Genomic DNA, 21,037 nt, shown 5'->3' on the forward strand with positions numbered 1-21,037 from the left:
TTGCATTCACCTTTAGCACCCCCCACCCCCCCACACCCCCACTGCCGCCTCTCCGTCCCCAAAAGCAAAACACAAACATAATGAAGGGATTAACACGAGATTGCAGCTTGTCACAGTTCTCCTACTGAAACGCGTCGACGCGCGTTCACATTTAAACTTTGCGTCGACAAAAATAAAAAAATAAATGGATTTAATTTATTTACAAAATTAATAATAAATAATGAAAATTAATAATTAAACATTGTAAGGTGAAATATGTATTATTCATGCATTAAAAAATAAATTAAAATAATCCAAAACTAAATACAATTACAATTAAATACGCGAAATAAAATTGCAATGTAAAATGTTTAATGGAAAACAAATGTAATACTCAATGTAACATCACGCCGTAATTGTGATTTGTTTCTATTAATCTGGAAAAACAGTTTTCTTCTCGTGCCAAAAGGCAGCCTCCATCTCATCCAAAACTCACGTTGGCACGAAAACCACACACACACACACACCACACACACACACACGCACGCAAAAAAAAAAACTCTTCCTTGCATTCTCGTCACACTTTCGTCAATGGATCAAAGGCGAGAGACGGGGGAAAAAATACTTGACTAAGTACCTTTCTCACGCTAAATTACCGCTTATTTTCAGACGCCTCTCCACCGAGGGGAAAAAAGCTGCCTTACTCATTTGATTGGGCCTTTTTTTTTTTTAATCCTCCAAACTAAATATTGACTTATCGCATGAATCTGAGCTTGAAGAGGCTGGAAAAACACACACTCACACACACACACACACACCACACACACACACACACACACACACACACACACACACACAGACTCACACACAGTCTGCACATGATTTTATCTGGATTATATTTGGATGCCTAAATAGCCCAGACATGGAGGCGGGTTGGGTACAACGCGGAGACCAAGCAAGATTCTGTGCAAGAATATGACCCAAAAGTCAAATAAACATCATCACGTGAGACTTCGGCAGATCACGTGAGACCTCGCCATAAAGCAGATGTACAGTAAGCGGCATGTACACATTCCGTTTGTGTGTTTAAAAAAATGATTCATGGTCAGTACTGTACTGCGCGTCTCTGAAAAGGATTGTGGGAAAGTTCCGAGTGTGGACTCGTGCGTCCGCTGGGAATCCCAAATAAGACATTACCCGGACGCACACCCACACATTTGACAATGTGGGTGCGCGTGTGTGACATCGAGGGCGACAGATGGCGTCGAGTCATGTAAACCCAGCAGGCATCGCTCACAAGGGGGCGCAGCAAAAGGAGACCCCCTCCTCCCCTTCACCTGCACCCCTCAACACTTCTAGCCCCCCCCGCCCAAAAAAAAAATTGCGCCGATCGTAAGTGCTTGTTCCCGCTCTCCCCGCACGCACCCGCATTCTACACATAAACACGGCGCGGCGGGCCGTTGCTTCCTGTGCTGAGACGAGGCGTTGACAGATGTGGACTCGGTGGTGCGAAGGACACATGGGGCGAAGGAATTCGTACGGATCGCCACGCTAAAAGCGTGAAAAGGATGTCATAAATTTATCCCCTATAGCAATATGATATTAATTAAGCGAGGCTGGTAACACTTGACGCTGAAAACCAATATTCCAGGGCTTTTAGAGAATACTAGCTTGTTTCAGATAGTCGCTGTCACGGTTCTAGTAAAGTTCTAAAGTCGTAGCTCCTGGGTAAAGTCACGCAGCAGAGGAGGTCGCACGCGAGGTGTAAATGATGATAAGCGCGTTCTGTTCCGACGGACACTTCCAACGCTGAAGTTATTTTAAGTGAGACTACGTGTGGCTCGCACGCCGCGGGCAAGTTTTGTAAAAAAAAATTGTAGTCAGTCTTGACTCAAGTCTACAAACACAGTTATACAAACTCTATTTAGGATAATCCACTCGTAAATCGAACAGTGCTAATTCAAATTGGTGAAGCTAAACCAACACTCACATTTAAAACAGTTCCAACCTAACTAAGATCCTCATTGGCGCAGTGCAAATCAGCCCTGCAGTTGCATCGAAATCAAGCAAAATTCAGACGACCGCGGATAACTTTTGATAAATGGTCTACACAAAAAAGATGACTGTGTTTTCAATTTCACACTTAAAGGTCCACTGTCATGAAATGCATGATTTTTCTGTATGTTATTAATTAAAAAAAAAAGGCAGTCCGAGTCTGTTGTTAGTTAGAAATGATCAGAGTATCATCTAAATATGTCTCGAAATTTTAGGGTAACATTGCCCAGGTGATTCACTCGATTGTGAGCTTCCGTGTTCCAGAGCAAGTTGCCACGACGTGTTTTCAAAGGCGAACGTCCCGGTGTAACATCTGCCGATGACGTCGCAGGCAATACGGCGACCGCTTGGATATCGACTGGCACTTCCGCAACTTTGCACATGGATGTCGCCCTCTCCGCTCATATTTAGTTTTTCGTATAGACATTGAAGTGAATAATGTTATATGCATTTTCCATTACAATATCTATTTTAGAATGTTTATAGGCATGACAGTGGAGCTTTCATGTGTCGGCAGGCCGTCCAAAGATCCAACTATTAGCCCACCAGCCATATCCCAAAATGTGTCCCCTTTACATAAAGCACACCAAGGTTTTTTTCAACCAGTATGTTCCAAAGGCATTGAGTCACCATTTTTGGATGGTTATTAGCTAAATATTGGGTTGTCAGGCAAGAACGCTGGCAGCGCGCGCGGCACTCAGTCATCTGCGCAACGACCGTGATGACGTGAGAAAGTTGTGAATGTAAATAGAAAAGCTCTTGATGTAAAGTTTACCACGTTTGGACAATAAACACTGCCTCGCTCGCTTTTTGGCAAGCAAGAGTTTATATTTTATTGCTCTCCGTGTGCTCTCAAAGACTAAGTCTGTGCGTGCGAGACAGACACATGACGGGCATCAATCAAAACACTTCGGGGCAAAGCCGTCACACACGACGTCGTCTTGTGGGTAAAGACGCGAGTCTAATTAGAGAAACGAGACGGCGGACGAAATTAGACCTCGCAGATACGGACGAAATGGGGACGACGTTCTGGGTAAAGACAAACTGGCATTGCCAATATCAAAATTAGCAAAAAGCCAATTAGATGCATGTGTTGCCAACAACCAAATATGATACAGATGAACAATAAAAACTATAGCATGGCTGATATGATTCCAAGTTGAATGAGATGTTGGTATCGGTTAAAAACCCTGTTAGCCTTGTGCGTGCGTGAAAGTGTGAGAGACGCAGACAAAGCTCTGTCTCCAGAATCACAGGGGACACCGGAGACTTTAATTACCCGTGAGCACAAAAAGATCCCCACCCACCGGCCCGTACGCCGGGTGGGACCGCGCCCCGGTTCCCATGGACACAACACGAGCGGCAAAGAGAGGAAGCGGAAGAATGTTGTACTCACATCCAGGGAGTCCTCATTGACGATGATGAGGGACATGCCGTGCGTCACCAGTCGGCACGAGTAGCCTGAGGACCACGCGGGTTAGTGGGTGGGGGGTCCGAAATTCAAAAAAATGTTTACTCAAAGTAGAAAAACACTCGCAAAGTTCTGCCCTCACCGATGTTGATGGCTGTCTCTTGCTTGTCTCCGGTCAGGACCCAGATCTTGATGTCGGCCCGCATCAGCGTGGCGATGGTCTCGGGGACGCCGGTCTGGAGGCGGTCCTCTATGGCGGTGGCGCCCAGCAGCAGCAGGTTCTGTTAAGTTGGGTGGGGGGGAGAACATCAACATTACATAAAATAGTGGATTCTTATGCTTGGTATTTTATTGTTAAAGCAAGTCACGTGACTCCTTTTTTACTTTAAATTGGCGCTACTAGCATCACTTACTTGGTGTTGTATTTGCCGAATTAACGCTGGTATCACACTTATACACACTTGTTCTTATATTTCTATCGGTGAAACCGGCCTTTTACTATGTGTCATAACTCCGGATATCAATATTTGTATCTGCGATGGTGGCATTTGATTGGCATTCATTGGCGCTCCTCTCTAATTGCAAATTCAGCAGGTCAGCTTGCGTGCGTGCGGACTCCCGTCACGCCAAGAACATCACTCACTTCCAATTATGACGACGGCGGGGTCCGAAGCGGCTCTTTTGGACTCCTCGTGACTCGGATGGCAGGAATCCACCCGCTGCCCACGCCCGCCGCACCCCCCCCCCCTCTTCCTTCCCCCTTCGGTTTAATTTGCTCAGCAATTAAACGCACATGTACGCTTATTAGACACACTCAGATGCGCACACAAACACTCCCCGCACGGTTACACTGCTGTGTTGTTGACTCCACTTTTATGGTGGGGGGGGGGGGTGGAGAGATCTTGGCAGGTTGGCATGTGAGCTAATTAGCCTTGTGGTCTCCTTCTCCTACTGCTTCCTCTTTCCCCCCCCCTCCCTCCTCCTCCTCACTCCCCCCTTTTTACACCTCCAAATCCACTTGGCAACTATGGAGCTTGACAGCTAAAAACACAAGACGGCTACCTGCCTGTGCATTATAAGTACAGCAACCGCGCCACCTGCTGGCAATATGGAAGGCACTTTGAAAATAACTAAGTACAGGGAATCAATCCGTCCATCCATTTTCTTAGTCGATTATCCTCACGAGGGTCGTGGGGAGTGCAATCGCAGCTGTCAACAGGAGGCGTTGTACACCCTGAACCGGTTGCCAATCGCAGGGCACATCGAGAAAAACAGTCGCACTCGCAACCACATCTATGGGCAATTTAGAGTGTCCGATTAATGTTGCATGTTTTTGGGGTGTGGGAGGAAACCGGAGTGCCCGGAGGAAACCCACGCAGGCACGGGCAGAACATGCAAACCATTACCAAGTTACAAAAAAACATTGATATATTATAATCTGAATAGGGCGGCACGGTGGATCACAGGGTAAAGCGTTGGCTTCACTGTTCTGAGGACCCGGGTTCGATCCCGGCCCCGCCTGTGCGGAGTTTGCATGTTCTCCCCGTGCCTGCGTGGGTTTCCTCCGGGTGGGCACTCCGGTTTCCTCTCACATCCCAAAAGATACAACATTAGTTGGACATTCTAAATTGCCCCAAGGTGTGATTGTGAATGCGACTGTCTTGTGAGGATAAGCGGCAAAAGAAAATTGATGGATGGATGGATGGATAATCTGAAGAAGTGACACATTCATGTGACCAATACAATACCAAGCAAGCTAGTTTGGTATCGTCAATACAAAAGTACTGATATCGTGTACCAAATGAGAGACTAGGGGACCTTTTCCAGCAGTTCGTAGCACTCCTCCAGTTTCTGCGCCCTGTCTTTGAGCACGGTGCTGACGCGGTTGTATTCCTTCAGCCACTCCTGGTAGGCGTCCTCCCGCAGGTCCACGTAGGCAAAACACAAAGTCCTCAGGCCTGTATAAATGGAAGCGGGTCAGGAAATCCAGGAAACAAAAAGAATCCAACGTTTTCACTTGCGTTGCTTACCTTCGGTGGCAAACTGCTCCAGGTGAGCGATGGTCAACTCTTTGTACTGGGAGTCCTCCGTCAGACGTTCAAATATCACATTATCCTGAAAGTTTCAATATAAAATACCAGTGGTGATACGGCGAAAAGAGAATACCTCGAGCTGCAAATATTCAGAATCGCACATACCGCTCCTTTGCAATAGAGCCTGAGCCTCCCGTTGGGGGTTCTCACCACTGCGGACATGCGCTTGCGGTTACTGAAAAAGAAAATTTAACGTTCACTGCAATATGTTTTTTTTTATATTTCCCATGAGAATTCTTAAACACAGGGAATACCTGGAGAACTCCAGGACATTGAGCAGCTGGTAACTCATCTCCTTCCCTCTCTGGAACATAACACAACGTCAACGCCTCTGGCTGTGAACGAACGGATAGGCTTGAAGTTCCAGACTCACGGCCTCGATGATGACCGAGTCCGGCGTCCTGGCGGTGAAGACGAAGCCGAGACCCTTGGCCCCCTTGACCAGAGCGCCTTCGTCAGGCGAGGACGCCTGGTAATGATCTGGTTGGCGTCGCGCTCGGGCACCACCGTGTGGCACACGGCCATCATGGTCAGGAACTCGCAGATCTGAGGGGATGTCGGCTGCCGTTGTTGAGAAAATAGCACAATATGAGCAAATATGGCTGCGGCATATTTTTCAAATTGAAATAAACGATTGTAAACCGTCCATAAGATTAACAATAAACAAAATTATACAAAATTATTCATTTAAAAAGGACTATTATGGCAAGAAAAAATGTAAGGTAAAGAAAATTAGGTGCACTGCAAATTTGTTTTACCAAATTAAAACTCCCCATGTTGAAAATAATGTATAGTACTTATAAATACACAGTGCAATGTTTTTAATGACAAAAATGATCATCATTTATTGTTTATGATCAGCATTTAATTTAGCACACAGTGCAAAAGTTGTATTTCATAAAATAAGCCATATAATGTGTAAATGAGAAAAATGCACAAAACTGCATTACAATGTTTTGTATGGTGGATAATAGTTTAAGTACAGTTTACATATGTGTATTACTGCATTATGCATGTATTTGAAAAACAATAATATGGGAACATTTATCCATCTATCCATTTTCTTTGCCGCTTATCCTCACGGGAGTCGCGGGTAGCGCTGGAGCCTATGCCAGCTGTCAATGGGCAGGAGGCGGGGTACACCCTGAACTGGTTGCCAGCCAATCGCAGGGCACAAAGAGACAAACAGTCGCACTCCCAATCACACCTATGGGCAATTTAGAGCGTCCAATTAATGTTGCATGTTTTTGGGATGTGGGAGGAAACCGGAGTGCCCGGAGAAACCCGACGCAGGCACGGGGAGAACACGCAAACTCCACACAAACGGGCCCGGGATTGAACCCGGGTGCTCAGAACCGTGAGGCCAACGCTTTACCAGCTGCCGGAGGAACATTTAATAAAATTGAAAATTAAATGTAAATCCAAATGTTGATTTACATCAAATAAATTACTGTAATATCCTCTTGCATTAAATGGAAACGGACAGCGAAGGCAACGCTTACGTGGCCTTTTTCGATGTTCTGGATGAGAGCCGGGTCGTCGAACTCGGTCGAGTTGTTGCTGCTGGACGGCAGATTGCTGTCGACAAAAAAAAAAAAGACGAGCAAATCAATCAAAAGGCTTTGCGTTCGCCAACTAATCGTTTCGGAGCAAAAAGCAAGGACGCCTTAAGAGGAAAAAAGGCCGGCAGGCGGAGCGGAAGGGCGACGGCTGGACTCACCTGAAGTCTTCCATGGAACGATCGCAGTCGAGATCGGGGAAGTGGCTGTGGTAATGATTGCGGTTGCGAAAAGGAAATCAAGTGGATGAGTTGATTAGTTCGGCCCGTCAAGCATGCGGGAGTTCAATGAAACAAGTCCGATGAATTCATGAGGAGAGTTTATCATTACTGAACAATTAGAGGGATGGGAAAGTCGAAAAGTGAACCAGGCGGCTTCTTAAGGAAAACTAAATGCTTACCCATACGTGATTCCTGCTATGGTGCACTTCTTAAAGTGCATAACGTTGCAGGTGAGCGTTCCCGTCTTGTCGGAAAACAGATACTTCACCTGCCAAAAAAAAAACAATAATAAACTAACGTAGAAAATATGCCTACAGGTGTTTAATACAAAGCCCAAGAGAACCTGGCCCAGCTCCTCGTTTAGGTTGGACGTTCGAGCCATGGCCGGCGTGTCCGTCTCGGCATAGTACATTTCCACATCCTTGAAAAAAATGAAAAACAATAGCGATATCGATCAGTAACACCATTATGATACCAAGATATCCGGCATTGTCGACACAATTGGATGTGGCCATTAATAACCTGTATAATGTTAAATATGGCCTATATGATATCAAGTAAAAGACTGGCTGCTATTGCTGACAACACTACTAATACTGATATTCATAACAAATAACTTAAATGCTGATACGATACTAAGTAGGCAAGTCGCGTATCATCATTGATACAAATGGTGATACCGATATCACTTTGATATGACCGATAGAAAACCGAACAAAAGAATCCAGTAACGCTGACATTATAGGACATCAACATCTGATAACCTATATCCACTCAAATATGCCCGATATGATATCAAGTAAAAGAGAAGCTGTTATCGGCAGTTTCAAATACAGTGATGCCTCGTTCTCGACCACAATCGGTTCCAGAAAATGGTCCGAGAAGTGATTTGTTTGAAAACCGAATCGATGATTCCCATTACAATGAATGGAAAAAGAAATAATGCGTTCCAAACCTAAAAAAAAATGTGGCTTTTTAAAGCATTTTTCTTACCTTTTCCAGATAATAAACTGCATAGTAGAAATACATGTATAGTTTAAATACTGCATATAATAAAATCATTTGCAAGTCAGCGCGTTTGCGTACCCAGTTGATGAAGAGGGCCTGTGTAAACTTGACCACCTCCAGGGTGACCAGCAGGCTGATGGGGATCAAGTTGTTGTACAGGATGATGAACGTCAGCAGGTTGTACGCAAAGTTAGTAGAGATGTCACCTGGGTTACAAGGAAAGAAAACATTGTAAAAACTTTCCATGGATAAAGTACGTAGACAAAATGTGCGGGCGTTCCCGTGAGCCTCACCCTGTCGGGACAGGTACCAGCAGGCCTCCTCGGTGTACTGCCTGTTCCAGATGGCGGCGCCGACCGAGCTGACCAAAGCCATGACCAGCAGGATGCCGAACAGCACCAGGATCTGCATGTTGGTCACCCGCTCTACGTTGGATCGCTTCAGGGGAGCCTTGGTAGAGTTCTGGAACAAAGACGCGGTGAGTGGAAATCCCGACGGCAACTGATGTCGTCCTTGTTGATTACCTGCATGAGTTTGGAGTCATGGCCGGTGTAGACCACGATTCCCACGACCCACTGAGTGTTCCGGATCTGGGCGCCACGCAGCAGGACCTGGTCTGGTCCTAAAGGAGCAGCTCTGACAAGGAAGAGAGCCATTATGCAATGCAACTCGGTGTCTAGAAGTGTAAGGGGGGGAGGGCTGTGGGTCTTTGTACTTTTGGTTTTCCAGCCGCAGCGTGCCTGTGAAGTCGTACAAATGCCTGTTCGGACCTTCGCACTCCAAAACGCCGGATAAAGACATCAAGTCCTCCAGTGTCTGGATGCCCGCGGTGAGTGAGAGTCCCTGCAAGTATACCAGCACGATGCCATTTTAAATACATAAAGTACAACTGTATGCACCCAAATAAAAGCATAAAATAATCAATGAAAATAAACATTTAAAATTAAATAAAATGCAATGAAAAAAATGGTAACACTGATAAATGAAAACTATAAATTAACATTTGAAATGAAAATACATTTAAAATGTTGTAATTGTAACTTTGCAAGAAAATACACAATACAATAAGGAGTCAACATTTTAAAATTAAATTAAAATGAACATTTAAACACCACCTTTGAAACATAAAATTTAATAAAATACTGACGATTTAAATTACAAAAACTATCACTAGTAAGTAATACTACTAGTAAGTAGTAATAAAATTACACATGAAATTGACTTTAAATGCATTTTAATAAATAAAACTAACTTTTTATTAAGTTACGCTAATGTCTAAAATAAAATTGAGAAACTTAGAATTGGACAATTTAATTAATAATAAAAGTTATACTTTACAATAAAAGTAAAAGTATATGCAAAAAAAATTAACAAAATGCAAAGTAAAAAAAAAAAAAAAATCACATAAAAATGACCATTAAAAAAAATTTACATTCTAGTGAACATTGGGTAAAAATTAGGTGAGCTAACATTTTATACCATAAATTACTTGAATAGAAAAAAAAACATTGTATCTTTCCAAAAATGGTAAATTTACTATACCTGCCGGATCTTCAGGTTGGTTTCCCCATCAAGGTTGGAGGTCTCAGTGTAGCACATGGCCTGAGGTTCACTGGGGACAAGAAGAAAAGTCATGTGAAATCACAGCAATGCTCAAGTACAACACACAAATATCAATTCCACGCTCTGACCTGGATGACACAATAACCATGTCAGCAGGGAGGTGCTGGCCATTGGTCACCTTCACGATGTCCCCTACTGCCACCTAAAGGTCAGCAGGGCAATGTCGTTGAGGGAGATGAGCGTGGAAGGGCGTGGGGAGGGTCGTTGGTGGGAGGGGTGGGACAATAAAAAGGAATTAGTGGGCAGCCATTAGAGATGACGTAAAGTGACAGGCAGCACAGCGGTGCATTGCTTCATCCATCTTTTAATTGGACTACAACAGGGCAGCCTCACATACTTCAAAATCATGTCATCCCGATCAGGAGGAGTTTTGGACGTGTGCACGATAAGGTCCAATGTTTCCGGAGCGATACTGTACGATAGTAAAAAATAATGGCAAGGAAGATTAAAATATTACAAAAATACACTGAGGAAAAAAAAACCCCACAGAAGTTAATTAACAAAAGGGTCAAATGGCGGCGCCACTGGTAGGACTGTTGGCCTAACAGTTCAGCAGTCTGGGGGTTCAAATCCCGCCTCTGTGGAGTTTGCATGTTCTTCCCGTGCCTGCGATTGGCTGGCAACCAGTTCATGGTGTACCCCGCCTCCTGCCCGATGATAGCCGGGATAGGCGCCAGCACCACCGCGACTTTGTGAGGATAAGCGGCTCGGAAAATGAATGAATAACTAGCAAAAGTGTTTATGAGAAAAATTACGGAAACGTGTTGCTGCCACACCCAAAAAAAAAAAAAAAAAAAGGTCTCTACTACCACATTATAACGTCATGTTTCACATTATAATGTGAATCGTTTCCTGTTATAATGTGAATTGTTTCACATTATAATGTGGTTAATTACACGTTATAATATGACGTGGTCACACTGACATGCGTCGTCACTGGCAGAGCCAACTCGGCGAAGCCCGAAGAACGTGCGTCTTCTTTTTCAATCTTAAATCATTTTTTAGTATAGCTGAAGGAGTGTTACTGAAGATCTGGGTAGATATACAGGAATGTATATGTTAATTAAGTTATTAAGTCATTATAATGTGAAATAATTCACATTATAACGTGTAATTAACCACATTATAATGTGAAACATATCACGTTATGATGTGGTCGCGACTTTTTTTTTGTTTGTTTTTTTGTTTGTTTTTTGGTGTGGCAGCAATACGCTTCCGTAAAAAAAATAGTACTAATATTGCACTTTTGGAAAACATACACCCTCGACGACTAAATAAACTTGAAATCCAGCTAGGGAAAAGTGTCGATACACCGTTACTATTTAAATCTATCCAAAGGGGTTATGACGCGACAACACTAATGCTGTTTGTTAGGCCGTCTATGGCGTTCAGCATTGTTTGTCAGCGTTAAGATCAGTTTAATATCATGCGATGAGGCGTTACCTGCTTCCAGATGATGGTCTGCCAGGCTCCGTTACGCAACACTGCCACACAGGAAGGACAACAGCAGCTGTCAGTCAGCCTATAGAGAAGAGCTCTCATGCACTATTCATCGCAAAGTGTCTAATGAGCGACGCACAACAGCCCAGGGAAAACAAAACCACAGGCTCGGGCACACGTGGAAGGGCGAGCGGAGTGGAGGGCTAATTCACGAAAGGATACCTGTGGTCGTCTTCTTGTTGACCGTGTTGTCCGCTTTATGTCTTTTCTTCAAGGAGACCAGAGTTGACATGTTTTTAAATGAGAGCGCGAGGGCGCCGCGGTCGCGGTCGGCGGCGCGGTACTCACGTAGTCCTCGATGATCTCCTTGATGCCGGCCACGGTGAGGATGAAGATGAGCGGCACCAGCGTGGTGAAGCGGCCGGTCGGCGACACGTCGGGGATTTGCTGAGAGGGAGGGCGCAGGTCAAAATATTAGGCACACTTGCGCAAACACAACTATTAACAAGGACAGAAAACAGAGTTTCTGGGCAGTAAAAGTAAAAAATGAGTACATAAGTGTGTGTGATCTATATATATATATATCCATCCATTTTCTTTTCTGCTTATCCTCACAAGGGTCACGGGAGTACTGGAGCCTATCTCAGCTGTCAACGGGCAGGGGGGGGGGGTGCACCCTGAATTGGTTGCCAGCCAAACTCAGGGTACATCAAGACAAACAGCCGCACTCGCAATCGCACCTCGGGGCAATTTAGAGTGTCCGATTAATCTTGCATGTTTTGGGGATGTGGGAGGAAACCGGAGTCCCCGGAGAAAACCCACGCAGGCACGGGGAGAATATGCACACAGGCGGTGCCGGGATCAAACCAGAGTCCTCAGAACTGTGATGCCAACGCTATACCAGCTGTTCCACCGTGCCGCTTATATATATTATATTTTGTAGAATTAAATATTAGACAAAAATAATGAAAACAAAAATGTTTGTCAAACAATACAGAACTTGAAAAAAAAAGCGTTTTTAAAAATATACAAAAACTACGCATGTATATAAAATTGCAGTTTTTTTACAATGAAAAGAAATTTATGGTAAGTACATACTCATAGAAAAATTACAAAAATGTTAAAGAAAGAACAAACACAAAAGTAGCTGAAACAAGAATTCAGATGAAAACCACTTATAACACTATATTTAAAAAATTCTGAATATTTGAAAATAGAAAAATATTTCCAGGGAAAAAAAATCTGAAATAAACGTGTATTAAAAAAAATAATAATAAAATACCCAAATATTGAAGATAAACTGGCAGCACGGTGGAGCAGATCAGCTGGTAAAAGCGATGGCCTCACAGTTCTGAGGACCCGGGTTCGATCCCGGCCCCGCCTGTGTGGAGTTTGCATGTTCTCCCCGTGCCTGCGTGGGATTTCTCCGGGCACTCCAACGTCCCAAAAACATGCAACATTAATTGGACACTCTAAAAAAAGCCCCTGTGTGTGATTGTGAGTGTGACTGTTTGGCTCGACGTGCCCTGTGATTGTCTGGCAACCAGTTCAGGGTGTACCCCGCTTCCTGCCCGTTGAAAGCTGGGATAGGCTCCAGCACACCCCGCGACCCTCGTGAGGATAAGCAGCAAAGAAAATGAATGGATGAATATAAACTACAACTGGAATAGACGTGTTCACTACGTTAACAAGTTGCTTACCTGCATGAGCGTGATGAACAGGAAGAAGGCGTTGGCGGCCCTCCGGATCTGCTCGTACATGAAGCGGGGAAGAAAGGAGAGTACGCCATACTTGGTGGTACTAGCAGTGGCACAGGAAGGGGGGAGGAGAAGAAAGCGCAGCAGATGGAGGGAGAGCGAGTCACAGTCAACTCGCATGCATCATTTCACCAACTAAATAACAACATTTGCTGCCCAGGTTTTAATCAGAGCAGCGTTGGAAACCTTGGAGACAAAGTGTCCCCGCTGATCGTGCCTATAAATAAACTAACACTTCGAACGCCGCAAGCTAAATTTGGAGCACACATTCCAGTTAAAACAGCAGAAACATTGGCAACTTCAATCAAATGTATTGATTACGTAGCTGTATTGACTGCTAAGAGGTTCTTTAAGTGCTTGTAAAAGGAAGGACAGAAAAAAAAAAAAACAGTCCTTCAAGATGAGCCTTGGAGTGGACAGGTAAGAGCATCTGCATCGGTATTGTTTAATGGATGCCGTGGGTACAAAATGTCTACACACCCCTGTTCAGATGCCAGGTTTTCTGATATTTAACATGATGAACTTTATTCATGGTTAATTCGAGGCAATTTAAATGGTTGTAGGTGTGCCCTGACCTGCATTTAACATGCGCTTGAATGTTACCGGTTTATTCTGAACAGCTGCATCACAAGTTATGGGAGGGTGTGTACACTTGTGCACCCATATTGACTGAGTTTTTTTTTTTGTTTTTGAACCACGGTCTGGTTTAACGTAAAGATGTTTTGACGTGGATTGTTGCACAGGTAATGATTTTTGGGAGTCGACACTAATGCAATGAAAGTTCGGTCAAAGTCTAGAGGTCAGTGACATCATTGATTGTTTTTGCTTTGTTTTGTATTTGCACAAAGACATTTTGACGAACAAATAAAAACAAATGATTAAATTTAGTGTACCGTAAAGCTCACAATTACACTCAACCTAGTTTTTGCATCAGTGCGATTTTTTCTTCGACGAGCTGGCTCGACACGAACGTCGGCGTCGGCGTTGTGAGGTGAATCGTTGTTGTTAGGACGCAGTTGTAGAGCTGAACTTTATTTGAGACTGATTAAAAACACGATACATTGTTACATTTGCATTGTCTGTTGGATCTTCTGTGACTGCCATGGTGGATGTCAGAAACTGTTTGCGGTGTTTGACAAGAAGAAGAAGCACTTATAACCATTTTTCATTTCTCTGAGAGTAGCTGTTGTTGTTGCGACCACCTGGTACGCCGCAACAGCAAACAAACAAGGAAGTAGAAGTAAGGGAAGAAAGTGAAGAAGAAGATCGGATGAAAAACATGGTTGATGCATGAGCTTGTTGCACCAAAACAGTTTTTTTCAATTGTATTTATCTGTTTTTCTTATTTTCTTCCCTAAATGGAATTTTTTCATATTTGTGTTTTTGTTTAGTATATTTATATTTTTTAACCTTATCGATTTAAAAAAAATCCTTTTCAGCTATTTAAAAAAAGTGTAATATTTGTGTTTTTTGTCTTTTATCTTTTTCCTTTAATTTCAATTTTTCCAAATTATTTGTGCTGTTTTTACTTGTCATAATAATTTTCTGCTATTTTGTACTACACTATAATAGAATAGAACTTGTGTACTTTTGTACTATTTTTCATCTATTAATCGATCAACCAATACTTTTAATACAGAATATACTTTAAATATTTTGTGTATTTTTTTCCTAATATTTTTGTATGCATTAATATTTTGCAAGTGTACCTAACGTTTCAATTTGGGCAACTTCCTCACGCATTTTATTATTACGATAATACTGAGAATGTCCTCATTTTGCTTGGAATCGTCTTGAAATGAAATGTTCAAACAATAATTTTTCACTTGTACGGTATTCTGCGCATATCCTCACGCTACTATCAGCGCATCTCAGCCTCGCATCTAAAAAAGCTCGTTGTGGATGTGAGCGAACACGAGGAAGGTCATCCAGCGGCGGACGTCTGTTAACATTCAAAACGTTCATTCCGCGTCGCCAGCCTCCTAATGCTTTGTCTCGGGAGGGCCAAATTGTTACCGGAGCGGCACATAACGGACGCCGGCGTCATTTGGGAAAGATGCATGTTGTGGAAGCGGGAGGCTCTTTGGCCGTCGTTCGATTTCAAATCGTATTTCTCCTGTTTCGGGGCCTTGGCTAATCCCATTATGCTGGATAATGTGAGCTGCTCGACCCAACCTGGAGATCCCGATGGGCAGATACAAGATTAGTTTACCGCGTGTACATACTTGGAAATAGATGTTTTTTTTCTAATATTCTTCAAATTTTCCCTAATATTTGTGGGGGTTTTTGGGGGTTTGTGTGGCCGCGGCTGTTTTTCTTTTTACCGGTATGTTTTTTTTTTTTTTTTTTTTTTTACCAGCCCTGTTTGTGCTACCGTGTTGTTGCTATGTTAAGCTAAGCTAAGGTACTAAAACTTTGAAAATTCTGTGTTGTCGCATCTTACAGCACAAGCCATCCCAGCAACATCGGCGGGGGGATCTCATTGTTCCAAGGTATCAGTCAGGAGAACGGTAGAAAACAATTTACGAGGGATTAAATACACCACAGAACAAAAGACAATCATTATGAAATGGACATAATATGGCATTACCGAGAACTGGACTTTCCTCTAAGAAAACTGCTCAAGGAGATCCCAAACCTTCGCGAGACAAACGCGAGCCGACTGCTTTGACTCAAGACTGACATCCGGGTGATTTGTGCAACATTTTGTGCAGCTATATCTTGGATTTCAGGGTCCCGGCTAATGGTATAAAGGTTTGGAAATGCAACGGCGCAGGTCTTCCTGAAGCTCTTCGATAGAAGTATTGATTTCACTAAGATTAAAGCCTCGACGCTTTTACCTACATCCTCTCTGCAGCTCCATACTTCACCGTCGCCACTTTTTATGCAACCCGTGCATTTACGCTGCACTATCCGCCATACAAATCCCCCCCACCTGTGTCCCCCCCCCCTTTTTTTCTTTTTGACTGTGGCTTTAACATAAGAACATCCGGATTCTTTTTTTTCCCCCCCTCAAAACAGAAAACATCTGCAGGAGAGCATCAACCTGCTGTGTGCAGCTGCTTACACAATGCTGGATTGATATCTGGACTGAGTATTTGTACCGACTAACACATAATTCTACGCTCCATAATAGCAGATTAATGTAAAACCTCCGACTTTGCTCGAGAGAAGAAACTATGAACATTTCACATCATAATTATAGTGAGCAAAATGACCATGTTATCAGTTCTTGCTACATTTCTAAAGAAACTACGTACAGTATGTCAAGGGAGTGGCATGACAAAAGGTACACTTGGCCAAAGGAATCACAAGCAAATATTACAAGTACTATAGAAAAATACAAAAACACTTGAACAAAAAGGGAAAAATATGAAAAAAATCTGACTATATATTAGATGAAAAATTCAGCACACAGTATAATAAAATAATGGAAAAAATAAATAAATGCTACAAACTAGAATATATATATATATATATATATATATATATATATAGCCAAAAAAATACAGCTACAATACTAGAAGAGAATAAAAAAATTGTAAAAATAGAAAATTAATTATGTGTAAATACAAAAATACTGGTCATAAAAATGCAAAAAATTGAAAAAAAAAATATTACAACAAAAACAAACCAGACCAACATATAATAAAATAAAATGCTGATTTTTTTTTTAATGATGACAATCTTTGAAATGTGTGAAAATATGATTTAAATACTGGACGAAAAAAAAATGAGAAATATATTCAGAAAATGCAAAGACAGAATCAACAAAAATGTTTGAAAAAAATACAAAAATATGACAAAAAATACAATGCTCATCAATAAAAAAATGGGCAATTATCAAGGAAAAAATAACAGTAGACGAACATTTAAATATATTAGACTAAAATATAATATGGAAAATACAGAATTAGAAACAAAAAGTAAAAGGCAAAAAATATGATGAAAATCATTCCATTAGGGGAAAAAAACTGCTGAATGCTAAATTTTTACACACAAAAGCATACAAGTATTACATGAAAATACACAAACATGAGAATCTTTAAATGTTAATGTGCAAGTATTGACTGAGTGCCACCTTGAGTCAAATTTCTACTGTGGCCACAGATACACTTTAAGCCTCACCTTTGGGACCGCTGCAAATAATCATGTAATGGATGAGCTATTACACCGACTTCCTATCTACCGGTTCTAGAACTGACATCATCTTTCTCTTTGAAGCCCTCAACATAACCTTAACAAGAAAATAGCGATGAAAAATGGACATGTTGCATGAGCAGTGATATCAAAAGTTCAAATGATTGATAAAGACAATAAATATTTGTCACATGAAATCAAGTGAATACTCGGTCATAAATTCCTCTCGCTGTCCATGTCTAGACAGCCACCTTGACCAGTTTTCTTCTCCTCATCTCATTAATTCATCTAACGCCCAGATCTTGTTAATGTCACTGTTGTGCCATATTTTCTCCACTTCACGACTGCCTTCACTGCAGGCCTTGTTCCATTTAACAGTTGGGAAATTATTTCACACCCTTCTCGCGACTGATACAATTAAAGAATGAGATCGCTCTAATGCTGTGGAAGCCCTCAACATACTACGGCTTGTGCAGCAAGATGTGACCACAAAAATGTCTGGAAAAGCCTTTCAGAACAGCTGAACTTTATTTCAAATGCTTTAAATGGGAGGATGTTGTTTGCCGACTTTAACCTGAATTCGAATGTGATTGGTTCATTCTAAACAAGCACGTCACAGTTGTAAGAGGGTGTGCATACTTGTGCAATCGCATTGAACATTGAAACAGGGATGTGTAGACTTTTTATACCCACGTGAGCAAAAAAAAAAAAAAAAAAAGATCTAGCGCGCCTCGATGGGGCGCCTACCTGACGTGGTTGTCGCAGAACTTGGTGGTCTGGGGCCGGTTCAGCAGCACGCCGCGCGCCGTTGCGTCGACGGGCTCCGCCTGCGACGTGGTGCCGGACATCTCATCGTCCGCCTTGTGGTAGCCGGCCGACGAGCAAGCGGGTCCTGCGCCGTTGGATTGATGAGAGAGAGGCGAGGCTGGGTGAGTAAGGGCGTGGAGGGGTAGGGGGGGGGGCAAAGGGTGGGAGACGGGCAGACAGAAAAGGAGGATGGTATGGCGGGTGACACAAACACAAACACACACACACACACACACACACACACACATTCAAAAGACATTTAGCATAGGCTAAGTGTGTGTGTTGCCTGTCAATGCACCCGTGGGACTCCCCTCGTACTCTCGCCCCCCCCCGCTAATAATGGATGTGCTGAGGGGTGCACAATAGGCAACTAACACACCGAGCCCACCTCCAGCAAGCAGCACATGGAGAACCCTGACAAGTGACAAGAGGATGCAACAATCATCCCTTTGCCTCCCCCCCCCGCGCACGTCGTTGGTTCAGCTGCAGACCTGGACGGACAGACTGCCGGACGGACCGGGCGACGACTCTCCAAGAGGGAAGTCCTTACGTCAAGATGTCGGCCCCCCTCCAGATCCGACACCGCCCCATTAGGAAGCTCCCGACCACTACTACTACTCCACCGCTACTATTAGGACTGTTCGCGCTGTCTCCGCCCCTCCGGCGTGATGGCGAGCGGCCCGTTGTTGCCGTTGCTCCTTCCGAACGCCCAGACGACGAAAGGAAGCCATATGGAGTGGAGCGTCTGAGTGGGTGGGAAGAGGGGGGTCGGGGGGGTGGGGAGGTTGACGGGGGAGGAGGCAAACCCGGGATCCGCTTTCTTAAAGGGAAAGGAGCCTCGTGACGCACTAAGGTCACCAATGGCGACCGGAGTCATGATCTATTCTGCTGGTTCCCAACCTTTCATGAACCACCCCGAGGGACATATTTTACATCCATCCTTCCATCCATCCATTTTCTGAGCCGCTTATCCTCAGAAAAAAACTATTTCCCAGAACAACACTACCAAACACATCATAAAATCTACTAAAATTATGAAGTGTGAAATCCATTTCTGTTTCGTCGAACATAAAAATCCTATTTTTATTTATCCATCTATCCATTTTCTTTGGCACTTATCCTCATGGGGGTCACGGGGAGTGCTGGAGTCTAACTCAGTTCTCAACGGGCAGGAGGCGGGCTACACCCTGAACTGGTTGCCGGCCAATCGCAGGGCACACAAAGACAAACATTCCCACTCACAATCACAATCACACCTAGGGGCAATTTAGAGCATCCAATTAATGTTGCGTGTTTTTGGGATGTGGGAGGAAACCGGAGTGCCTGCAGAACATGCAAACTCCACACAGGCGGGGCCGGGATTGAACCCGGGTCATCAGAACTGTGAGGCCAACGCTTTACCAGCTGCGCCACCGTGCCGCCCCCTATTGTTATTCAGATGAACATAAAACTGTTATTGTCATACAGATGGCAACATTGTACCATCTGCCATCGAGTTGAAGACCGTTTAATTGTTCTGTCCCTCACTACACATTGCTGGCCTAGATACATGATTTGCAGTCAATAATCTTTGGGCTAAATTATTGAAATTTGATCATTTCCCGCCACACAGAGTGCCCTCGGATAGCGGGTTGCGATATTGTGATTTATGCGAAAGTTAGTTCTGAGCAAGCAAGCCGCCATTTGTTGTATGTCACGTGACCGAACCCGGGGGGGGGGGGGGGGGGGGGACGGAAAGCAGAAATTTTGTGTAGGCTACGCTAATATTTGACGGCTTGTGTTCAAAAAAAGACATCATGGACATTTCAAGTCCCGACATTTGTTTTGTAACAACCCCCTTCGCCATTAACCCGAACCAGCAGGAAGTGCTTAGACCAGTTTTGCCGAAAGCAGAAGTAGGTTGTGCACATAAGAGATTTGATTGGACAAGATACACCGTGCGACAACAATGTTGCTAGCCCAATAGCGTAACAGCCAGAGTCATTTTTTACATACTGTCACAATAGTATCAATAAAAAAATACCAATTTGGTGGCAAAATAGAGTTTTTTTTATTTATGTTCATGTAGATTTAAGTCGTCCAGATCTTGATAAACCTCAAGTGTTGGACTGAAGCAACTTTAACAGGAATTGGTATCGCAATTTTTTTTTTCCTCACAAGTCAAAGCAAAAGAATAAATGAAATAAAATCATACCTCCATATCCAAAATCCAACATTCAAATGTGATTTATTATCATTTCAATTTAGGGAAAACTACATTGTATTTGACAACATTCCCTGCGCATTGCTGTCGCGCCATCCTCTTGAACACAACAGGCCAGGACTGGACCGCTTCAATAATTTAGAAACTAATAAAGTCCCAACCTTGCCTGGTGGATTGAGTGTCCCGCAGCACCCGAACGCCGACTTCATTTTTATCTATCTACACTGAGCCGCAAGTTCTATGCACGGATCAAAGTCCTCGCCGGCCAAATGATAACAGATGTCCTATCTGGGCCTGTAAGTCACAATCATTCAACAGCGCCAATCAAGATCTGTGACGAGGTCAACCCGCCCATTTCGGTCCCTTACGAATGAACTCTGATGTAAACGCTGCTTTTCCTGTGTTCGAGTCACATTTATCACGTCTGCACATTTCACGATCAATAGTGCCACCATCGTAGCACCACTTTGGCTCGGAGCGACTGAGTTCCTGGGTTACTCAAAACCTCTTGACGGGACAGAAGCGCGGGAAGTTGGACGAAATGCTGACAGAGCCCAGCCGGGGTCGGGCGCACGGGAAGAACCGAGTTCAGTAGGGCGTCCGGTTACAAGCTCGTGATAACTATCAACCCGGTGACACTCGTCTTCCCTCGGAAATGATAAGATACTGAACCGGGCCCGTAGCGAGCCGTCTACGGGTCAATTGTAGCCGGTTCTTTACCCGTCACATGTGCAAATTGAC

The 21,037-nt window shown here is 43.6% G+C and overlaps 1 protein-coding gene across 1 annotated transcript in view; it reads right to left on the minus strand.

Annotated features, from left to right (window-relative positions):
* atp8a2 (ATPase phospholipid transporting 8A2) overlaps positions 1–21,037 on the minus strand; it is a 44,590-nt gene that overhangs the window by 16,095 nt on the left and 7,458 nt on the right. The window contains 23 exon segments of the mRNA XM_061804695.1: positions 3,431–3,495; positions 3,588–3,726; positions 5,264–5,403; positions 5,476–5,560; positions 5,644–5,713; positions 5,793–5,842; positions 5,912–6,012; positions 6,015–6,099; positions 7,041–7,116; positions 7,259–7,303; positions 7,498–7,586; positions 7,662–7,739; positions 8,405–8,532; positions 8,620–8,788; positions 8,851–8,962; positions 9,042–9,169; positions 9,869–9,938; positions 10,018–10,091; positions 11,393–11,433; positions 11,612–11,657; positions 11,738–11,836; positions 13,090–13,189; positions 18,034–18,178. Coding sequence (XP_061660679.1) covers positions 3,431–3,495; positions 3,588–3,726; positions 5,264–5,403; positions 5,476–5,560; positions 5,644–5,713; positions 5,793–5,842; positions 5,912–6,012; positions 6,015–6,099; positions 7,041–7,116; positions 7,259–7,303; positions 7,498–7,586; positions 7,662–7,739; positions 8,405–8,532; positions 8,620–8,788; positions 8,851–8,962; positions 9,042–9,169; positions 9,869–9,938; positions 10,018–10,091; positions 11,393–11,433; positions 11,612–11,657; positions 11,738–11,836; positions 13,090–13,189; positions 18,034–18,178 — 2,135 coding nt within the window.

The sequence above is a fragment of the Syngnathoides biaculeatus genome, chromosome 19 (assembly GCF_019802595.1).
Source record: "Syngnathoides biaculeatus isolate LvHL_M chromosome 19, ASM1980259v1, whole genome shotgun sequence".
Classification (NCBI taxonomy): Eukaryota; Metazoa; Chordata; class Actinopteri; order Syngnathiformes; family Syngnathidae; genus Syngnathoides; species Syngnathoides biaculeatus.